The sequence below is a fragment of the Biomphalaria glabrata genome, chromosome 8 (genome assembly GCF_947242115.1).
Source record: "Biomphalaria glabrata chromosome 8, xgBioGlab47.1, whole genome shotgun sequence".
Classification (NCBI taxonomy): domain Eukaryota; kingdom Metazoa; phylum Mollusca; class Gastropoda; family Planorbidae; genus Biomphalaria; species Biomphalaria glabrata.
In genome coordinates, this window is record NC_074718.1 from 1,837,761 (window position 1) to 1,861,553 (window position 23,793).

At 33.9% G+C, this 23,793-nt stretch overlaps 1 protein-coding gene across 5 annotated transcripts; it reads right to left on the minus strand.

Moving 5' to 3' along the window:
- Positions 1-113: 113 nt before the first annotated feature.
- LOC129927910 (transmembrane protein 165-like) lies at positions 114-23,709 on the minus strand. 5 transcript variants are annotated; one of them, XR_008779564.1, is made up of 9 exons: positions 23,491-23,709; positions 18,247-18,454; positions 15,806-15,904; positions 13,750-13,826; positions 12,671-12,703; positions 10,254-10,430; positions 9,116-9,221; positions 3,925-6,431; positions 114-1,317 (listed from the first exon to the last, which is right to left on the minus strand). XR_008779564.1 is itself a non-coding variant. In XM_056039729.1 (8 exons), the coding sequence occupies exons 1-8, from the start codon at positions 23,707-23,709 to the stop codon at positions 1,220-1,222; spliced, it is 1,017 nt and encodes a 338-aa protein (XP_055895704.1). In that variant the 3' UTR covers positions 114-1,219. The 5 variants fall into 5 exon arrangements, 4 of the variants coding, with proteins under 4 accessions (XP_055895704.1, XP_055895706.1, XP_055895705.1 ...); XM_056039729.1 differs by lacking the exon at positions 3,925-6,431; XM_056039730.1 differs by lacking the exon at positions 114-1,317 and having other exon boundaries at positions 2,380-6,431.
- Between the last annotated feature and the right edge of the window lie 84 nt (positions 23,710-23,793).

The window sequence follows — 23,793 nt, forward strand, 5'->3', positions numbered from 1 at the left end:
CCACTTGCTACTTGTACACTAATCACATGAAGTGTAATAACACCCCCATCAGCTGCTATCATAAACAAGCGAGTCAGCTTAGGGAGATTGACATTTTGAAGATGCTGTGGTTTGACTTCAACTGAATGAGGTCCTTCAGACAAAGAGTGACCTCCTATAGAAAGCCTTTCCACTTGATAAGATATTATGGAGCTGAGTATAATAATCTCAGACCCTTTACAAACTTGTATTCACCATTAAAGTTAAGCTCATCTACCATTGTCAGAAACAACCTGCGTTCTATTTTACAACGCTTAAATTGACAAAGTTAAACAGTTTTGGGTTCGTGGTGAATGGAGTTTTTCAAAAGAAATTATTTCTTATCTAAGTGAAATAAAATGCTCAAGTTGAATGCAGCACAAAGCAAACCAAGATCTTTAGAACATGCAAGCTTACTAGAGTGACAACACACATTTCATTAGAATAACATATCTTAACCTGAAACAATTATGCTTTTACATCAAATAGCAATAGTCCATCATTGACACCATTATATCAACTGCTCTTTAGTGTCTGCAGTCATACTTGACTGCTTTTTTCTTTTTTATACCTGTACTTTGTACCGATAATTCTGGACTGCTGCTTGACAGTCAGATAATGTCAAATAAAGCAAAATTAAGTTTCTTGAATGCTTACTAAGTTTCACATGTTTTTAAAGAATAGTTATATCTACTAGATAGCATTCTTGCCACCTAACAAAATGTATTACTAAGATCTAATTAACCAACGCTCCATGTCTTGAATAACTTTTCTGAGATGTATATAATAATGTTGTAATCACTTTCAGATAATACTGTCAGCTCAGTCTATTGTACTAGTCAATGTTACATTGGCAGTGTTGAGACAGTTTTAGACTGAAGGGGTTGCCATGAATAGACAAGAAAAACTACTACAAATTAAAAAAAAAAAGTTTTTTTCAATTGGCTCTAGATAAATTGTATATGTACAAGACAATAATAAAAGAACTTAATTCTAAACTGAATATTTGTTTTCTATGAATGTTGTGACCTATAGTTCGTCCATCGTGGTTCATTGATGACCGCAGGGGGCTGAGGGCTTTGCACTGGGGTTTTATGCCTCCTCTTGTGAGCCCGGAATGTTCTGCTGCACACTGGGCAGGTTATTCCAGCTTGAACTAGTGTCGTGGGCCTTGCTTTTCTTCTCTGGCGTTTTTCTTCTGTCAGTGTTGTTCTCTTGTGTTGTGAAGCATCAGTAACTCTACTGACACTTGAAGTGATGTTATTTTGAACACTGGTTTCATACTGCCATTGAGTGAGCCTGACAGAAGGTGCAAAATTTAAACATAAAATTGGCATAGCTCATGAGAAATAAGATCAAATAATTGAATGAGCTTATTAATTCATGATTATGATAAGATAATTTGTATCTTATTTGTTATGTTGAACTTTCTAGGGCAGCACTTCCTTTTGTTAACTCTTTCTCTCCTAATTGACGATACTATCGTTGATTTCAACTCATTAAATTAATGTTTGATTTTATGAACAGCACTTTGTCTCATATAAAAAGAGCATGCGTTCCCCTTTAATTCTTTACCTAATAAAACATTTTCTGAGAACAAAAGAAAACATTAAAGCTTTATCGAAAAAGTGTAGTGAAATACCACTGAGCAAAATGAAGAATTCCTTCGGAACGTGGAATATAATTACAGAGAGAAAGAGTTAAAGAGCCTCTATTCAGTCTCTTTTGAAATCAAATAATTAGGATTGTTGGATGTGTAATGTACTACAGACTATTGTAATGGAGGTCCAGGGTTTGAATCTAATTTCACTGCTGCTGTGTGACTGAATCAACTAATTCCATTTGATCTTGTGTCACTTCAAAATGTACTCAGTACAAAGTACTTACTATTGCAGTCCTAGAAGATGTACTCAGTACAATGACTTATTGACAGCAGAAGATACAGATTGGTTTTTTTTTTATTCATCATTTTTTGACATTTTTAGAATGTATTGTTTCCAATTTTAAAGTCTTGCTTGCATTCAAGTGTTAAACAGATTTTCATTGCCTACTTGTTTCTTCTAGCACTTTATTTAGCACTGAAGTTTTTGTAAGACTATTGTCTTCCTCTTCTCTATAGTCTGAACATAAAATTTTAAAAAAGTTGTCTAGACCATTTTCTCTTTAGCATTCCATGTGAAATTGACATCTGTAAGTTGAATTTTATTCATTGATTTAACTGCTAAAGGAACAAAAGAGTCCTTGATCTAGTTTTAGTTATACCATTGTTCTTTCTTTTCTGTTTGCTGTGCATATTGTCACAATTCTCTAACTTAAAAGAGACAATAATATTTGATTGAAATAAAAAAGAAACAAAACAACTTCTAGAAATATACATATTTTTTTAATTGTGAAATTTCAACACAAGACACAAACATTGTTGACCTAACATAATAGATGATACCTAAATATGCTCTATGTATGGAACATGATCTATAAATAGAACAGTACACAAACAGAAGTGAGTATCATGTGTACATGAAAGCAAAATAAAAACTTCATCTTTAGGAGAGTTATAGCAGACTTGAGACACTTAAAAACATGAACTCTTCCACTGAAATACTTTACATTAAATACTTGCATTTAAATGGCTAGTTTTTATAATCCTTCTCAGAATATGTGGACTATGGGAAATAAAAGACCGGACAAAGACCTCAGTCCTCAACATTGACCGCAGTCAAAGTAATTCAACTTTCACCATACCCTCACATTACTGCAACAGAAAAATTTTTAACTGACTTACTGATTTCTGTTTCTCTTTTATCGGAGATTTCCCCAAATTCTCCATTCTAAACAATGTCAAGGACGCTATATTAAAGGAGCCCTGCTGCCAACTAAGTAACAGAAAATAGTTTTTCAAGCAAATATACTCATCAATTTAGTTCTTCGGTGCTAAAAAAGTGCACACAATTTTTCGTATTCCTTTTAAATGACAAAGTTAATCAACACTTTATATATTGGGTACGCAAGATACACCAAACAGCTGGCTATAACTACAATAAATGTAAAATGTCCATTACACTTAGACTGCTAGTAGACAATATATTTTTTAATAACAGCTCATTGGTTTTTTAAACAACATTATGTGGCTCTGATTTCTCTTGACGCTCATGTTTCAAATATGGATGACAGCTTTCAAAAATACATGGACCAAATACAAATAGTCAAAAGTACCTTGTGTGGCCAGCACAATGTCTGTAGAGTGCATTCTGGGACACACTAAATTTCTGAATGAAAAATTGTTTCCTTCACCGGGATTTGATCTTGAGGTCACTGGTACCGGTACCTAATGCGTGTAATTTAAAACTAGCTTTGTTTTTATGATAGGCTATTTAAAAAAAACAATTTTTCAGCATTTTGCAACAAACTCGGCTATGAATAGTTGAAAGGTCATTATATAGTTGAAAGGTCACTATATAGTTGTAAGGTCAAAAACAATCAAACACTTTTCTCTTTGTCCCTACAAGTCAATAAAATAAATGTTCCATCATGTTTTCAGTGTTGTCATGACAAGAAAGTTTCACAAAACTGAATTTAGCATTCAATAAAATTTTCAATGGGTTCTTAAAAACTCTAATCCTTCTAGTGAAGCAAAGCTACAAATCAAAATGTTTCATGAAATCTTTTTTTTTTTTTTAAATCAGCTACCGGTACATACAAATGTGGTCAGTGCACATGACTCTCTAAAAAAACCCTCTAGAAACGCCTTAACAAAATCACAAAAAGGATTAGGTTGCTCAAAATTTAAGACAAAACTAGTGCAGCATTTATATTCTTTTATTTAAGAAAAAAATTAATTAAAATGTCGCAAATGTAAAAAAAAAATAAATAATTTTTTAATTGACATAAGGGCTCTGTTAAACTTACTTTTCCCCCCCAATTTCTCCTTTCAATGATGTCAAACAAAACAAAGCTTACAAGTTAAATCTCACTTTAACTACAGGTACCTTAGGTACTGGTTAATAGACATGGATAGAGTTTATGTCTATTTGACAAGTGTAATGTGTAGAAACTTATACAGCAGTGACAACACTAGTGACATCTTTATCTAACTAGATTATAGCATGTAGGTCACGTGATCAGCACTGAACATTTCAGTTGACTCTTAACATAGTTTTAGCAAACCTTTAATTTTGAATAAAGATTATAGTTTATAAGAACACAGCACATCAAGTGTGTAGAGCACACCTAGCATGCATCCTCATTTTCATTGCATGGCCAGGAGCACAGTAGTTGAGCTTCAAGCAGTTAAACAAAATGAACTAAATGGAAAGCCTCATTTTCAGAATTGGACAAGATATAAAAACCAGGCATATCATTTAATATGCACTAGTGATACACAAACTACGGCCCACATCCAGCCAGTTGTATATAAATATTGCCAGATAGGAAACATTTCCTAATGATCATACTTAATGTATAGTAAAACTTTAACTGAAATGGGAAAGGCTTTCAAAGCTTTCTGATCTTTTTTTTTTTTTTTTTTTTTTTACATATTTTAGATTGAAGATTATTACATCCTTGACCAAACTTCCTGCAGGGTGGTGGGGGGGTGACGGTGGGTGGTGGATAGCAGGATTCAAACCCAGGACTACCCAGTCAAGAGCGCATACCACTTGACCAGGTAGCCTTCACTGGGAGCCTTCCAAGTCTTAAAAAACATGGTGAAACTTTAGAGAACAGAACTTTGCCGAGATAAATCTCAGCAGTAACTAAAATGAACATGCTGCTTACACGGGACTGTGGCACCACAAACAAACTTCTAGACAGAACAACATTTAAAATTAAATTTAAAAAAAATGTATCTTTTTTTTTTTTCAAGAAATTTACACAAAATATTTCCATCTCCGAACATTATTTTCTGGTCCTAGATGTACAACTGGGTATTGATCAGTTGTAAATATAAAATGCATACAATAATGTACAGCCCACTCTTGGCCTAGAAGATACCAACACCAAATTAGGTAATGACCTTGAGACTTCCTTCTTTCCTACGTGTCTGGTCAATAGATGACATATCAATATGATATATGATCAACAGATGTAAAGAAAAACAACAAGTTTGCCATCTACAAATAAACCCAGAATACACAGACGTGTGTACCATTAAGACAAATGTACAAATCAACAAGTTTCTATTATGAGTTATGATGGTGTTTAGATGATCATTAATATGCAGTAACTAATTAACACACACATTTTATTTAAAAACAGCTTTTTTCCCCCCTCAATAACATATCTAAAAGGTTTCAATCACAAACATACATACATACATATATATATATATATATATATTTATAACTGTCAGTTATCAACTTTAGCTATGAATAAAAGTTTATTGTAAATGTGACAGATAATCAGACTAAGGTAAATTAGCATTGATTTCATTAGAAAAGGGACACAAGTTAAACAAAAAATGAAATGTGCACAAGAGCTTAACACAAGTTTTTATGGAATCCTTTCTCACCTACTCTGGTTGGCATCACTAGCACTAACCAACATGAAAGATGAACTACCCTGCAAGAGAAACGCTTTGAAGTATTACATTTAACCAGTCAGTCAGAAGTCTAAAATCATAAGACTTCACAGTTAACCAATTTCCATTTGACAGGTCAGATGGAGATTCTTTAATTCCTAAATAAATTAAAGCTAAGGTAAACAAAAAAAAAACAACAAAAAAACAACAACAACTACTACACAGAATGTTGGAATACAATTACTGGGACTTAGTGGAATACCAACGAATGTTAAAGCCAAACAGCTTTGCAGATGTTATATAGGGCAGTGTCATCTAAAAGAGGCTCAATCAATGACAACATGAAATTCTTGCTAACAACCAAGGGAGAGAAATGAAATTGACGTCTGCAAACCAATGCAAAGAAGGGATACACCTTTTAAACACTAAAGGTGACCTTGAACACTTAAGTCATGGACACAAATCAAGTGGCTGTACAACAAAACTATCTTTTAATCTTCTTTTCCCAGACAGAAAAATGTTCTTTTCACTAAAAAAAACAATGTGTCTTGTTTTTCTATGCTGTGAGTCATGATTTCCAAATTTGACGAATTATAAAAAAAAAGATCAAATCCAAACCAATTTGTTACATTTTATCGATGGGGAAAACATTTGAAATTGAAACAGATACATTACACCAAACACACATCTCATCAATGTAACAGATAAACATATTTGTAAACCTCGCTCACGTCCTTGACACACAAGAATGAGAACACATGACCCTTGACCCCCAAGCCCTGTATGTACACATCCAGAAGACATTCAAACCCAAAGTGCCAGTGTCTCTACGTGCCAGGTCCTATCCATAAGGCAGAAAGAGCAAACAAGATGAAGACTACACCGCCTATTAATGTGACTGAAACAAAACAAGAGTTCATATCAAATGTTAATTAAAACATTTCACAAGTTAAAATAAGCTCATCTTCTAGAATAGAAGACTTTTAATTTAGCTGAATCTTTTTTGTTAAGCAGACAAGGGAAGCCAAGATCCAGATTCAAATCTACTAACTGGACAAGTAGGCTATTATTTAGCTATAGTAGCATGTAGCTACAGTAGCATGGCGAAATGCAGAAGGCAATTATTTAGCTATAATAATAATAATAATAATAATCTTTATTATCCGTAAGGAAATTTGTCTTACAATTTGTGCATTACACCAAACAAAAAACATTATAACTATAAGAAACCAAAGTGTACATTCACACCAGACTCACTCATAATTTACATGTGACAAAGTTTATACCAGATTGTTCTTATTTAATGATTTGATTGCCAGGGGAACAAAGGAGTGTTTGTGTCTGTTTGTCTTTGCTATCGGTGTCTTGTATCTCTTTTGTGATGGTAAAATCACAAAATCCTGACACAAAGGGTGATTCTTTATTTCGAGGATCTTGTTAGCTTTTTTATAGATGTTTGTCTCAAACAACTGCCCAAATGGGGTTTGTTTTTTGCCAATGATTTTGCCAGCAGCATTTAGGATTCTATAAAGTTTATTCCTATTTTTAATGGTCAGATTGCCATACCAGGCAGTGATATTGAAACCTAAAATATTGCAGATGTGAGCATGATAAAACATAGCCAAGGCCTTTTCGCTAACATTAAATGACGACAGTTTTCTTAGTAAACGTAATCTTTGCTGCCCTTTTTTGCTGGTATAATCAGTAGCTTGTAGCTACAGTAGCATGGCGAAATGCAGAAGGTTATTATTTAGCTATAGTAGCTTGTAGCTACAGTAGCATGGCAAAATGCAGAAGGCAATTATTTAGCTATAGTAGCTTGTAGCTACAGTAGCATGGCGAAATGCAGAAGGTTATTATTTAGCTATAGTAGCTTGTAGCTACAGTAGCATGGCGAAATGCAGAAGGCAATTATTTAGCTATAGTAGCTTGTAGCTACAGTAGCATGGCGAAATGCAGAAGGTTATTATTTAGCTATAGCAGCATGTTGAAATGCCAGAGGGCAATCGGTATGCTTTAATATTATGGGAGTATGATAGCAGGCAATCCGTTACCAAAATTAATAATAACAATAATAAGTACCCAGAAAGACACCAAGATAAAGGCACATTCCTAGTTTCATATGCTAGAACAAATTTGTACAAATGCTTTCTTCCTTAGTGTTATTAGAGCATGGAATGGGTTGGTTGCCTGAGTCAGCCAGGAAAACCAATAACTTGGCAGAATTTAAGTCATTGGTTAACATGCATGACTAGATTAACCTAGGGACATGTGCAGGACATAATCATCTTCTTTTTTTTGAAGTAACGTCTGTATTTTATAAGGTAGAGGTCTAGGTTATGAGGCTCTGTGCCAATTATGCAAAGACCTAGGAGAAAGTGATTGAAGGGGTTGATGGTGGGGAATGAATGCCAGCCTTCCAACCTCATGTTTTATTTGTGGGCTGTGTAGTTATGTGGCTGAGTGGCCTAAACCATTTGGCTACTTATCAAGGAAGCTTGAGATCAAATCCCAACTTGAGTTTTTTTTTTCTTTTTCAGCACCTTAAGGAAGCAATGTAGCATTTTCCCAGACACCCCTTCTCCCATAAAAGAGAATGGACCAAACCATAGTTAGTGCAGCGAGTATGTTTATAGCATACAAATTTTAAAAAAAATGTGCTATACAAAAGCACTGACAAGCCTTTGCAACCTGCTTGTGTATGGTTTTACATAGTAATAATGTAGTTCAGTGATTTCAATTATGCATTTCACTTGCTATATTTACTTCCTCCTTATCTAGACTGAGTGGACGAATTACTCAATCTGTGATCTGGTCATAATAATGTTTTTATATCAGTCACTTTGATCAGAAAAAGATTTTCCATTAAGTCCACTGGCAAGACATATATTAGTCCATGGGTCACAAACTATTATGAACCGCAATCTAAATAGTATCTTTACCCTTGAATCTCTATAGGCAGATACAATATATATTTCATTTGGTTTGGTGAAGAGGGGTCTGGGACAGCGCAGTAAAAGATGAGAATACTGTCTGTCACCATATGTGTTTTAAAGTTAAGATGTAGGCTTCATCCTTCATCCTCTCACGCACTTCTTCTTCTTCTAGCCAGCTTTATTGCTGCTGAGCTGCGAGCTCTTTTGCAGACTGTGCCAAGGAAAAAAAGTGTGCTGTTTTCTTCAGTTGTTCAGCACTGCCGTACAGGGTGTTGGTTATGTTGGGCTGTAGTGGAAGTAGGGTCTGCCTAAGGTGGATTAGGGAGGGGCATTCAATGAGGATATGGTTTACGGTTTCAAAGGGGTGGGCGCAGTGTCTGCAAAGGGGGAGTTGTGTGGAGCTTATTTTGATCAGGTGGTAATTTTAATAGTGGTGTGTGTCCTGTTCTTAGTTGGAAGATTGTAGATTGTTCTTTGCGGGGGAGGAAGTTAATACTGTCCAGTTTGTTAGGCGTAGTCCTCTCACACACAGATTTTTATCTTATCTCATATATCACAGATGTTACTTTAAAAAAAAAGTAGATAATTACATCCTACTGCCAGAACTATAACATAATCAAAGATGCAGCTAGAGCTGACAACTTACCTGTTCTAACAGATATCCTCTGTGCTATAAACCTTCCTCCTATCACAGCTAGACCTGTACATATGGTATGGCCAACACAGCTGCCAACTATTACGCCCAACACATTCTGAAAAAAACAACAACATGAGGGCATGAGATGGCTGTTTATTAAAATTTTACCAATAGAATACTAATAAATAAATAGACTAGGGTGTATATTACTGTGACTGTAGTGTTTGATTTATTGTATAGTGGCCGATGCTGGGCTACAATCTCTTAGTTAGTATACTCGTGTAGCATGTCACATTACTGACAAACTCCTGGTCACTTTGTAAATGAAATATGAATATTGAGTTGGCTTAATACAAATTTATTAAGCTTGGCATTTTTCTACGGAGTGAAAGTACGGAACAATCTTAAGGCACTTGACATCCAAATCAAGACGTCTTGAGTTTGAATTCCAGCGAAGGCATGGATGAACTTCAAGATTTTTTAGGATACCCCCAGTCCACCCAACTCTAATTTCTTCTTCTTCTTCTTCTTTGTTCTCATTGTTATGTTGGAGTGTTCAGATGAGTAGACCAATACATGAGATGAACTGCGCAGTGGTTTCCAAATCAGGGAGCTCTCCATATAGTTTCCTTTCTATTGGGATAATTTGGGGCCAATGTCTTATACGGGCCTCTTGGTAAAGAGAGCAGTTTTGGAGGACGTGGTCTGCATTCTCTGGTGATACTCCACATGGGCAGATTTCACTGGTTACAATTTTGAGCTTCCGGTGCATGTGTTGTCGCATTCTGTTGTGTCCGGTCCTGAGTCGAAAGATTAGACGTTGGTCTTGTCGGGATAGCTTATAGTAAGCGTCATCTTTCTTGTGATTTGGATGAGAGCTCATCCATTTCTCATTTATTTTATTTACGGTTAATTTCTTCAATTGTTCTGGATAGAGTGCAGAGTTTATTAGTGAGTTAGTCCCAACTCTAATGTATTGGGGGGAGTAAAGGTGGTAGGCGATTGTGCTGGCCATCAGTCGTAGAAACCAATAAGCCTTACATCATTGGTCCCCATAGATTGCAAGATCTGAAAGGGGTACTTTTACTTCTCTTTGCTAGACACCATTACATACACATATTAATTCTATGTTAAATAAGGAACTTGCCTCTCTAGCTCCCAGTATGATAGTTGCTATTTGAGATCTGTCGCCCCACTCTGCAAGAAAGGTCAGGGTCAGAGCCTGCAGGAAAACCGTGGACAAAATCCCAGACACAAATCGTCTTCCCGGCGACCGTATGATCCCAGTCTCGACATCTTGGGTTGGTAAATTTTGTTTTTCAATCTACAGTAAGACAAACAAGAGGCAACATTAAGAGTTGACGACAGTTCCCTTTACATAATGAACTTTTATAAACAGAGCTGTACAATAGTTTACCCTCCCCTTTCTTTTACAGGTTCAACAGCTACTTTTAACACTCCTCTCTCCCCTCAATCGACTGAGTAATGTTATGCTAATAGACACTATAAAAAACTTTTTTTTTATACTTTGCATTGCATATGTAAATTTGCTAAACCTCATTTATTTTATTAATTCTTTACATTAAGTTTCTTTTTTTTTTGGCATTAGTATTCGTAGAGAAGAGCATAACACAAGCTAATGCCATAGACTTTAACATAAATATCAAGAGACTACTCTATGTGTCACAACTAAATTTTCTCTTTTAGTATTATCCTGTGTAGCGCTCAAAGTATCAGAATTTATACAGTAACCATTTCTAAATGCAATGAAATAAAAATTGTGACAACCTTTTGGTCACCAGTACTGGAGAAAAACTTAATAGATTGTAAATGATCTAAAATCTATTTATATTCAGTGTTGGACGGGGCATATTTTAACAATAAGGTAAGTTATCAGCCCAGTGAGATATAGTTTATGATCCAAAGTATTTAATTGTTATGTAGTGTATGTATTGTAAAAATGAAACCTATATAGACATAATAGATAAGAAGAGTTAAGGTTCTAAAAAGGGTGAACAACAATTAGTTTAATTTAAAAAATACAATACAATACAATATATTTGTTGAGAAATGTGTTTGTTCATTAGTGCAGCTGACACAAATGAAATCAAAGGACTAGAAATGAATAAGCCTAATTCTCTTTCAAATAAAATTAATATTACTAGAAAATCTACATCAGTGATTCCCAAATGTTTTCCTTAACGGAACACTTCGCACATTTGGAGAATTTAGAGGAACACTTTGGTTCCTTTTGAGAAAGATTAGTTCACATGGCAGCCTAACAGTTAATTATTCAAGTAGTTCGTGGAAAACCTATACAGGCCTCATGGAACACTAGGGTTCCGCTGAACACAGTTTGGGAAACACTGATCTACATTATAAAAATGGAAACATTGAAAATGTCCAAGTTGGTCTGAGCATACAGATAATTATTTTTTAACACAAACTAATCAAAATTATTTGATTCTAGCCTAGCCCAACCTGCCCAGACCACACCTCTGATCCCAACCTGCCCAGACCACACCTCTGATCCCAACCGGCCCAGACCACGCCTCTGATCCCAACCTGCCCAACCACAACTCTGATCCCAACCTGCCCAGACCACACCTCTGATCCCAACATGCACAGACCACACCTCTGTATCAGCCCAGTGGTGTAACTTCAATCCTTGCCCACAATACAGTATGTAAACATGGACCCATACAAAACTCATTGATATCATTGCCTATATAAAGCAACACCAACACGGGGTGAAATACTGACCAGTATGATGAACATTTTTAGTGCCAGCATTATATATACATTAAAGTTATCACAAACCAAACATACATTTTTTTTATGGCTTAAAACAGCTTTTGGTTAATAATTTTTTTACAATAAATATGTAAATGAGACCATTTCTTTAACTAGAGTATGATCAGCATTATGAAGTGTTAAAGTTAAAAAAACAAAGCTGTTTTTATAGTCAAGTTTTCTGGAGCTGTAAAAGTTGAAGCATTGGGTTAAATTATAAATAGAATAGTGTCGCGTCTGCTAGTGGAAAGTTAATTGGCTAAAAAACCTAGATCTAGGTATTTTTAAGCCTACAGTACTGCTATCAATAATGAACACAAATACTTTAACACTCAGAACATGGAGTATTATAAGAAACTGAAGGCATTGTCTGGACAGGCAACATTAACACAAAATAATTGTAAAAATCTTGTAAAATAACAAAACAAAAGAAACCCGCTAACAATAAAGCAAAGGAAAGAAGTCACAAAAACAAAACACTCCGCTGCAAGTCAAACCGTAAAATTTTTAGTATTTAAAAAAATTACAATAAAAATAACAGCGAAACAAACTAAGTAAAAAAAAATAAATTTGCCCTCGTCTGCATAAACGCTTTAAATAGAAACAAAACAAAACAAACGTAAGTCTAAAAATATCGAAGCAATCCAATGATAGTTTGTTAAGTAGAAACTCTGTCAAATGAAGAGTTTTATCATCCCCATTTGTTGAACACCCGCCGAGTTACAGTAAAAAAAATCAAGTGGTTAGTTAAAGAAAAAAAAAAGTAGTAACTGAATTATCTTCCTGTTCCAACTGGGCGTGGCGCTGAAAGAAACACATGAAAGTAGGTCAGTGACGTTGTGGAACAAAAGCAGCAAGATTATAACAAACCAATATTCACATTTGACTTAGAGTAACACCATTATTAAAATAATTAAATTTAGTGGCAGTCCAGGACAGAAAACTAAAAAGTAAAGCAGTAAAAACACTGAACCATGCAAATACAAAACCTAATAAAATACTCAGAAAGACACAAAGATAAAGGCACGTTTCTCATTCAGTAAGCAAAGACCAATTCGTACAAGTGCTCCTTCTTCCCTAGTGCTATTAGAGCATGGAACTGGTTGCCTGAATCAGCCTGAAAACCAATGACTTTAAGTCTCTAATTAGCATGCAAGACTAGATTAACTCATAAATATGTATAAATTATGTTCTCTTTTGAAGGAACTTCTGAAATTTATACGTAGAAGAAGACTACCATGAGGCTTTGACCATGTCCATAAGCCAGCATATTCTTCTACAGAATTGTACAAATCAAAAAGAGAGGCTAGTTGACTCTGTAACAAATGGTTTCTCTCATCAAGAGAGGGAGAGGAAGGGAGGGAGAGAGACAGGGGGAGGGGCTTATCACAGGCCTCTCTATATTTGATTTGCATAATATCTTGATGAAATCAAGACAGGTGTAGCACTGTGTGCATAAAACTTTCATTATTATTATTATGTAGCACATAGAGACAAAATGCGTGCACAAATCTCTTATAACCACTAACCTATATACTCCATTAATCAAGCTAATGGAAAGCATTTTTTTTTAATAAACTACTTTCTCTGCGGTGATCAACATGGCCAGAGTTTTGTTGATAATTTAATTAATAATAGTGACTGTATGATCAAAACATCCACTCTGAAAACTTGATCACAAAACAAGATCCTCATGATACAAACAAAACGTTTATCTTCTTGAAAGTGGATGGTACTTATTGTTTTATTCATCTGCTGACAGCCACCAGAAAGATGTACATCAATTGGAAAGAATCAAAGGGCAGAAGAGGCAATCTGGCAATCTACTAAACAACCGATGCCTAACTCACCTCATCTTCCCGTCTCTTTAAATCAGCCTGGACCTCTTCATATTCCTCCTGACCTTCATCGTCTGACATGTACCAACCTGAAAATAGAGTCAAAAATACTTTCAGATATTACAGAGACACACTATAGTTTTAGATCAAAACCGCAGTCAATCCGAAACTTAAAAATAAAATTGTGACTCACAATGAAACATAAACTGCTAATGATGGAAGCGTGGTCGAGAGGCCAAGTGCGCTTGAACTTGGCTTGGCTACCTAGAAGGGGGCTCGAGGTTCGACACCTGACTCGGGCAGAGTTGTGTTTACGGCAGCACGGAAAACCAACTCCTAGATAGCCCTCCCAGCCCACCACTGGTCCACAAATGAGATTGGACCAAAAGCGCTCTGAGCATGCTATAAGCATGAAAGTAGCGCTATATAAAAGCTATAATAATAATACCAAAACTAAGTCAAAGTTTAGAACCCTCTGGGGTAAAGAACAGTCTGGAATACCAAAGCAAACATGGAGGAGATCAGAAGAACAAGAAGCAAAGAGGGCAAGATGGACATGGACAAGAGGGGCATTGCCCACTCACTGAGTTGATGGTGAAGTACTGTTGTGGCCCTATGCTTCACTGCGAGCCAAAAAGGATTTAGTAAGTAAGTAAAGGACCAAACACTTGATGTCAGTTAAACCAAACTAAGTAAACCAAGGCCTTGATGTCAGTTAAACCAAACTAAGTAAACCAAGGCCTTGATGTCAGTTAAACCAAACTAAGTAAACCAAGGCCTTGATGTCAGTTAAACCAAACTAAGTAAACCAAGGCCTTGATGTCAGTTAAACCAAACTAAGTAAACCAAGGCCTTGAAGTCAGCTAAACCAAACTAAGTAAACAGAGGCCTTGAAGTCAGTTAAACCAAACAAAGTAACCAAGGCCTTGAAGTCAGTTAAACCAAACTAAGTAAACCAATGCATTGATGTCAGTTAAACCAAGCTAAACTCCAGACTATTGCCTGGTACATACCACTAGATAAATTTTATGTCCCATGACTAACTGTTTTTTTTTTGTTTTCAACTCTGACAGAAGTGAATAAATAATTACTCTCAGCAAAAGTATATTGATTTTTTTTTCTTTGCTTGGCTTCGTTCCATTTGAGGTCATTGTGTAAAAAAAAACTTTTAAAAAATGTTAAGGGACAATTAGATATTAACAGCAGTATAAAACAAATGAGAACAAAGTTTAGGCAGTAGAAAACAGATAAGAACAAAGTTTAGACAGTAGAAAACAAATAAGGACAAAGTTTAGGCAGTAGAAAACAGATAAGAACAAAGTTTAGGCAGTAGAAAACAAATGAGAACAAAGTTTAGGCAGTAGAAAACAAATGAGAACAAAGTTTAGGCAGTAGAAAACAAATAAGAACAAAGTTTAGGCAGTAGAAAACAAATAAGAACAAAGTTTAGGCAGTAGAAAACAAATGAGAACCTTGGTTAGGCCAATAATAGAATATGCATCCTCCATTTGGGACCCCTCAACTCAAGAAAACATTAAGAAACTAAAACAGACACAAAATAGAGCAGTGCAATTCATAACAAACGAATATTCACATTTGACTAGAGTAACACCTTTAGTAAAATCACTAAATTTAGAAAGCCTTCAGGACAGAAGGCTCAAAAGTAAAGTAGCAATCATACATAAAACACTGAACCATAATCTTCAAATACAAAAACGAAGTTTGATAAAATACTCTGAAAGACACAAAGATAAAGGCACATTCTTCGTCCCATATGCTAGGACAAATTTGTACAAATACTCCTTCTTCCCTAGTGCTATTAGAGCATGGAATGGGTTGCCTGAGCTAGCCAGGAAAACCAGTGACTTGGCAGAATTTAAGTCATTGGTTAATATGCATGATGCGTAGGACGTAATCATCTTTTTTGAAGTAACGTCTGTATCATATAAGATAAGATAAGTTTAGGCAGTAGAAAACAAATAAGGACAAAATTTAGGCAGTAGAAAACAAATGAGAACAAAGGTTAGACAGTAGACATAAATGAGAACAATCTGGCAACTAGACTTACCTTCTCTTAACATCTTCAGACCAAATACTGCAAAGAGTGCAGATGAAATATAAAAAGTTAAAGCTCTTGGGATGACTGTTGTGGCATAGCCCACCATAGCTGCAACAGATGTAAGAAGTTCATATGTAAGGCAATATACAAAACATACACTAACATCAGGGGACTATAATCTAGCCTAGGAGTTACATTCCACTGAATAAAAAAATCCCCTTACTAACTTAAAGTACTGTTCTTAACTCTTTGACTCTGTAAGGACGCTCTCATCATTGATTTTACCCAGCCATAAAGCCCTGATCAACGCTGGAAATGTTGGTGTTTAAAAAATTATTTTTTTTCTCTCCCGTATGTTTTTAATTGGTTAAAACATTATCTTGAGAAGTTTTCCTTTGTTAAACATCAAGAATTTCGTTCTTTCAATGTGTTTTTACTGTGAAAGATCTTTGAAAGAGTGGGGTCTTAAAAAGGTACTATTTTCTTTAGATTTAGGTTCTAGATCATAGTGATAGGGAATAATGAGCTCAGAACATTCATTTTATGTGTTTTTTTTTTAAATGGTTTTAATAGAAAGTTATGTGGAAATATGAATAAATATAGTAAATAATTTTTTTTTCCTAATTTGGATCATTATATCGACTCAGAGCTGTTGACTTGTCTACAGTAGTCAGTTTTCATTTTTTCCAATAGCAATGACATGGATAATTAACTCAAAATTTTCCACTTTATGTGTTTTAGATGTGTTTTCTACATAAAGTTTTGTGATAATAAGGATAAATATGATATAAAAAATTGTTATTTTCAATATGGATCATACATTTTTTTTCCAAGTTAAGGTCTAGATCTAGATCCTGGAGGCTTTTTCGCAGTCGTTAAGTTGTTATTTTTAAACTTTAACCATTAATATAAAAATAATTTTTTGCTTTATAAAAATTGCTTTCCTTTTTAATTCTATACTAAATATATCATTTTCAAATAAAAAACAAAAAAGTTTTAAAAGTTTAATCGAAGCAATCTTTTCACACCGAAGGGCCAAAAACTAATAATATCTGCCAAGTGTGGAAAATAATTCTGGAGTCAATGAGTTAACACCAGTGAGAAAAAACACCTTTGAGTTTTTAATGTAAGGTTGTTGGGAAAACGATTAAAAAAATTTTTTTTTTTTTGTTTTAACTTTTTAGAAAGTGTTTTTTTTTTTTGTTTTAACTTTTTAGAAAGTGTTTTTTTTTTTTAACTTTTTAGAAAGTGTTTTCTTTTTTGTTTTGACTTTTTAGAAAGTGTTTTTTTTAGTTTTAACTTTTTAGAAAGTGTTTTTTTTTTTGTTTTGACTTTTTAGAAAGTGTTTTTTTTTTTGTTTTAACTTTTTAGAAAGTGTTTTTTTTTTTTGTTTTAACTTTTTAGAAAGTGTTTTTTTTTTTTAACTTTTTAGAAAGTGTTTTTTTTTTTGTTTTGACTTTTTAGAAAGTGTTTTTTTTTTTGTTTTAACTTTTTAGAAAGTGTTTTTTTTTTGTTTTGACTTTTTAGAAAGTGTTTTTTTTTTGTTTTAACTTTTTAGAAAGTGTTTTTTTTTGTTTTGACTTTTTAGAAAGTGTTTTTTTTTTGTTTTAACTTTTTAGAAAGTGTTTTTTTTTTTTGACTTTTTAGAAAGTGTTTTTTTTTGTTTTAACTTTTTAGAAAGTGTTTTTTTTTTTGTTTTGACTTTTTAGAAAGTGTTTTTTTTTTGTTTTAACTTTTTAGAAAGTGTTTTTTTTTGTTTTGACTTTTTAGAAAGTGTTTTTTTTTTGTTTTAACTTTTTAGAAAGTGTTTTTTTTTTTTGACTTTTTAGAAAGTGTTTTTTTTTGTTTTAACTTTTTAGAAAGTGTTTTTTTTTTTGTTTTGACTTTTTAGAAAGTGTTTTTTTTTTGTTTTAACTTTTTAGAAAGTGTTTTTTTTTGTTTTGACTTTTTAGAAAGTGTTTTTTTTTTGTTTTGACTTTTTAGAAAGTGTTTTTTTTTGTTTTAACTTTTTAGAAAGTTTTTTTTTTTTTGTTTTGACTTTTTAGAAAGTGTTTTTTTTTGTTTTAACTTTTTAGAAAGTGTTTTTTTTTTTTTTGACTTTTTAGAAAGTGTTTTTTTTTTGTTTTAACTTTTTAGAAAGTGTTTTTTTTTTTGTTTTGACTTTTTAGAAAGTGTTTTTTTTTTGTTTTAACTTTTTAGAAAGTGTTTTTTTTTTGTTTTGACTTTTTAGAAAGTGTTTTTTTTTTGTTTTAACTTTTTAGAAAGTGTTTTTTTTTTGTTTTGACTTTTTAGAAAGTGTTTTTTTTTTGTTTTAACTTTTTAGAAAGTGTTTGGTTTTTTTTTAACTTTTTAGAAAGTGTTTTTTTTTTTGTTTTGACTTTTTAGAAAGTGTTTTTTTTTTGTTTTAACTTTTTAGAAAGTGTTTTTTTTTTTGCTATCCGTCCAATTACCTGATAAAATCGTCATAAAATAAAGAGCGGCCAGGGCTCCCATCAAGACAGTCATTCTGGAATGTGTCATGGCCATAATGGCAGCAATGAAGAATGTCTTGTCACCCAATTCAGACACGACAATGACAGAGATGGAGGCAACGAAGCCATGTGTCAGGCCAAGGTTGTCCTTCTCTAGTTTCTTGACCACCAGTGGGCCAGCGTCATTCTGAAAAGATTCAAACTAATATAACCTTTCTGCATGTTTGAAATAGTCTGCTAATGAAAAAAAAAAAAAAGAAAGATTGAACATTTGCAAAGATACAACGAAACTCATAAACAAAGAAAAAAATCACATGATTGAAAATGTTTGATATATTGAATATTTAACACAAATGGATGTCTCTGACACTGTAACGGCCAGGGGCAGATGGGACTCACACGCCAAAGTAGTTTAGAGAACTTTAATCTTGGTTCAAGAAATAATATGTCAATAATAACCTGGTTTTCATTACTCCTTTTCCTGATACTCTTTCTTCTTTCAACACACATTCGCACCATTCCACATTCACACTACGCTGCACACGTAATAGACACATATTCAAGTTATTTGGTATCATAGCAACCAATGAGACAAACACGTGACATCTTGCCTACATTTCCATTCAGGTCAAAGAAAGTTAAAGAATGCAAACAGAGTTTTATTTACGTTTTTTTTTGTCATGGTCTTTCACACGACAAAGCCTAATATAGAAACAGATGGAGAACTGATTCATGAGTCTGTTTCAATTCATTTGTGTGAGCTTATTGATTGAAATCATTAATATTGTTTTTAGGAAAGGATTACTTCGAGAGTATTTATACTTCTGTGTTTCAAGTAAAATGTCATCTTCTTCTTCTTCTAGCCAGCTTTATTGCTGCTGAGCTGTGAGCTCTTTTGCAGACTGTGCCAAGGAAAAAAAAGTGTGCTGTTTACTTCAGTTGTTCAGCACTGCCTTACAGGGTGTTGGTTATGTTGGGCTGTAGTGGAAGTAGGGTCTGCCTAAGGTGGGTTAGGGAAGTAAAATGTCATCAAAACATTGAACCTCCAATATTGGATTACTGTTTAGTGCTTTCTTAATACAAAGTTCCCGGTTAAGTTGGAATATTTGTGTCACTAGACTCAACATTTAGAATTACTAATTATGGCCTCCTATGGTTGTGCAACAACCATGGAATATACAAAATAGATGAATGCCTGGGCATCACTGTCATATACCAGTTTTAGAACCCTTGCAACATTTGGTGACTAGTAGTCACTTAACTATTCCGTGCGGTCAGCACAAGATTTTTCTTGGTCGGGGAATGACCACGAGGTGAACACCTCCGTTGTTCTTAGACTCTCGCAGAGAGAGGAGTGGAGTGCTATGGATATTTTTTGACAGCAGAGTTATGTATAAGTATTGAAGTTATTATAATTGATTTGAATTCAGGACTTATTTCCTTGGATGAAATTTGAGTGACGGCTGAATTCGCCAATATCTTTTGTGAATTATTACATACATATATATATTATGTGAATAAAACCATGTCTGCTAACCTGGAGTCTATTAATAATTCTGAATGTTGTGGTTGGAGAGTTCAGTATGTTAGTGTTCTTACGCACTTGCAAATCTAGTGCGTGGGAGAAAATATTTAGTCAAGAACAACATTATAGTAGTACCAGAAGAGGTATCTACAACGCACACAGAGACATTCCCGTCATCACGCCTATAACCAAAACCAGGCCGTGACAATCACCCATGACTGAAATGATGTTGCCAGCATTGCAGTTCCCCATTCCCCAATAAAGTTGATTTGTTCTTTTTATTCCAAATCTTTCCAATCTGTTTATAATTTTAAGCATAGGATTTATGGATCTTTTGAATTTTTATTGCTGGATTTTTTGTTTGTGATTTACTCTGTTTCCTGCCAAGTTGGAGTATATAAGATAGACTAGAGATGAATATTACTTCTGAAAATGAGTATGTAGACAATTAGATAAACTAGAGTTTAGTCTCAAACCAAATGAAACAAGGTCCATGACCTCATTCAATGAACTATGTCTACAGACTGCATTTATAGAAGTGTGTGCGTGTGTAGAAGTGTGTGTGTATTCTCCAGAAAGTGTTTTGTGTTATTCAATACATTCAAAGAGGAAAGACAATCAGAAGATTCAAAAACTGATGTCTCTTTTTTTAAAACCTGTTGCTTCTCTGAAGAGTTAATTGAATCAGTGTGTGTGTGTGTGTGTGTATATGTGTGTGTAGTTAATTGAATCAGTGTGTGTATGTGTAGTTAATTGAATCAGTGTGTGTGTGTGGGGGGGGGGAGTTAATTGATTCAGTGTGTGTGTGTAGAGTTAATTGAATCAGTGTGTGTTTGTGGAGTTAATTGAATCAGCGTGTGTGTGTGTGGAGTTAATTGAATCAGTGTGTGTGTGTGGAGTTAATTGAATCAGTGTCTGTGTGTGTGGAGTTAATTGAATCAGTGTCTGTATGTGTGGAGCTAATTGAATCAGTGCATGTGTGTGTGTGGATTTAATTGATTCAGTGTGTGTGTGTGTGGAGTTAATTGAATCAGTGTGTGTGTGGAGTTAATTGAATCAGTGCATGTGTGAAAATTGAATCAGTGAGTGTGTGTGAGGAGTTAATTGAATCAGTGTGTGTATGTGAGAGGAGTTAATTGAATCAGTGCGTGTGTGAAAATTGAATCAGTGAGTGTGTGTGAGGAGTTAATTGAATCCGTATGTGTATGTGAGAGGAGTTAATTGAATCAGTGCATGTGTGAAAATTGAATCAGTGAGTGCGTGTGAGGAGTTAATTGAATCCGTATGTGTATGTGAGAGGAGTTAATTGAATCAGTGCGTGTGTGAAAATTGAATCAGTGTGTGCGTGTGAGGAGTTGGGGGGGAGGGGGAAGTAATTTTGTGGTATTCCAAACTTATTCTAGAAAATTTTGCTACAAAGTATCCCCTACCCAGAAAGCTATTTTTTTTAGCTGAATCTGGAGGGAGGAGGAGGGGGGAATAGTTTTGATGCAGAGACAAAGAACGGACTTACAAACTTGTTGCTCCAAAGCAGTGTTTCCCAAACTTTTTCTTTAACGGAATACTTTTCATTTTAGAATTTAGCGGAACCCTTCGCTTGTTTTAGATTGTCCGATTATTTCTCATTTGTTTAAATTAAAAATAATAAGAGTTTAAATATTTTCTAAATTTATCCAAATTTTTAACAAATATTTTGAATTAGAAAACTTTATAGTAAAATATACAGACACATACAGACATTAGCATCAGAAAAATAAAAGGTTTAATGACTTTGATGGTATTGTGTAATTCAAGAAATTAACTTCTGTAGACCAGCTCAATTCTCCTATCTGGTGGGGCATCAAGTTGCCTGTTTCTTGATTGATATCTTTACTTTGCTGCTTCTCACAAATAGGTTGTAGGAAACAGAAGAAGAAAGAAAGAAAATTGTTCTGAAATTGATTACGTTCTCATTAGACAAACTCGACCAGAAATCATTTAATGGTTGATCTCTGTTTCGAATTAGTCAGAATCTAGATCAGTTCAAAGGTCATAATTATGGTGTTTACCCAAAAGAGCTAATAAAATCAATGTTTCTTTTCCATTCACTTAGGAATAACTCATGTGTTAATTGTTAATTAGTTAGTTAATTAATTAGTTAATAGTTCTAATAATTCATGGAACACCTATTCAAACCTTAGCGGAACAAAGTTTTGGAAACACTGCTCTAAAGAACACAGAGTCTGATTTGTTAACTTCTCCATGGAGGTTATACTTTTACTTTTGGCTGCAGTTAGTTGTATCATTAAGTGTAAATTTTCATTGTTCAATCTGTGAGGCCTTGCGTTCATTTGCGCTAGATATTATCAATAAACTTGTAACACAATAGAAACTTTTTATTAAGAGTATGAATAGAATCAATAGAGAGAAAGGAAGAATCATTAAAGAGTCATTCAGAGTTTTAAGAGGATTAGTAAAGAGTCATTTAGTTTTAAGAGGATCAACAGAGAGTCATTTAGAGTTTTAACAGGATCAAAAGTCATTTAGATTTTTAAGAGTGTCAATAGATAGTCATTTAGAGTTTTAAGAGTATCAATAGATAGTCATTTAGAGTTTTAAGAGTATCAATAGATAGTCATTTAGAGTTTTAAGAGGATCAATAGATAGTCATTTAGATTTTTAAGAGGATCAATAGATAGTCATTTAGAGTTTTAAGAGGATTAGTAAAGAGTCATTTAGTTTTAAGAGGATTAGTAAAGAGTCATTTAGTTTTACGAGGATTAGTAAAGAGTCATTTAGTTTTAAGAGGATTAGTAAAGAGTCATTTAGTTTTAAGAGGGTTTGTAAAGAGTCATTTAGTTTTAAGAGGATCAATAGATAGTCATTTAGAGTTTTAAGAGGATTAGTAAAGAGTCATTTAGTTATAAGAGGATTAGTAAAGAGTCATTTAGTTTTAAGAGGATTAGTAAAGAGTCATTTAGTTTTAAGAGGATTAGTAAAGTCATTTAGAGTTTTAAGAGGATTAGTAAAGAGTCATTTAGAGTTTTAAGAGGATTTGTAAAGAGTCATTTAGTTTTAAGAGGATTAGTAAAGAGTCATTTAGTTTTAAGAGGATTAGTAAAGAGTCATTTAGTTTTAAGAGGATTAGTAAAGAGTCATTTAGTTTTAAGAGGATTAGTAAAGAGTCATTTAGTTTTAAGAGGATTAGTAAAGAGTCATTTAGTTTTAAGAGGATTAGTAAAGAGTCATTTAGTTTTAAGAGGATTAGTAAAGTCATTTAGAGTTTTAAGAGGATTAGTAAAGAGTCATTTAGAGTTTTAAGAGGATTTGTAAAGAGTCATTTAGTTTTAAGAGGATTAGTAAAGAGTCATTTAGTTTTAAGAGGATTAGTAAAGAGTCATTTAGTTTTAAGAGGATTAGTAAAGAGTCATTTAGTTTTAAGAGGATTAGTAAAGAGTCATTTAGTTTTAAGAGGATTAGTAAAGAGTTATTTAGTTTTAAGAGGATTAGTAAAGAGTCATTTAGTTTTAAGAGGATTAGTAAAGAGTCATTTAGTTTTAAGAAGGTTAGTAAAGAGTCATTTAGTTTTAAGAGGGTTAGTAAAGAGTCATTTAGTTTTAAGAGGATTAGTAAAGAGTCATTTAGTTTTAAGAGGGTTAGTAAAGAGTCATTTAGTTTTAAGAGGATCAATAAAGAGAAAATGTAACAAAAAGACTAACCTCCGTCTTCCCTTTACTGTCATGTTCGTTTTCTTTGCCTTTATTTTCTTTGCTTCCGGAATCGTCCTCAACATGCAGCAAATGTCTGTCTTGGTGCCACTGGTCTATATAGGCACCCACTGACTCTGGTACTGTCCTTTTTGCGTTGGCTGATAGTGTCACCAATAAAATGCTGAGCATTACCCATGCCAGCCCACAGATGAGACGTCTTGTCGCCATTTATGATAATGTGACTTACGCCGTGACCCACTTAGGCAAGAAAAAAACAAACAGCCTGACTGGTGAATAATAAGATCTTAACTG

Coding starts and splice junctions, on each gene's coding strand:
- LOC129927910 (XM_056039729.1), bottom strand. CDS start 23,709: ATGGCGACAAGACGTCTCATCTGTGGGCTGGCATGGGTAATGCTCAGC. Junction 18,455..23,490: donor ACAGTAAAGGGAAGACGGAG/GTTAGTCTTTTT, acceptor GAATCTTTTCAG/AATGACGCTGGCCCACTGGT. Junction 13,827..15,805: donor TCTGAAGATGTTAAGAGAAG/GTAAGTCTAGTT, acceptor CTCTATTTTCAG/GTTGGTACATGTCAGACGAT.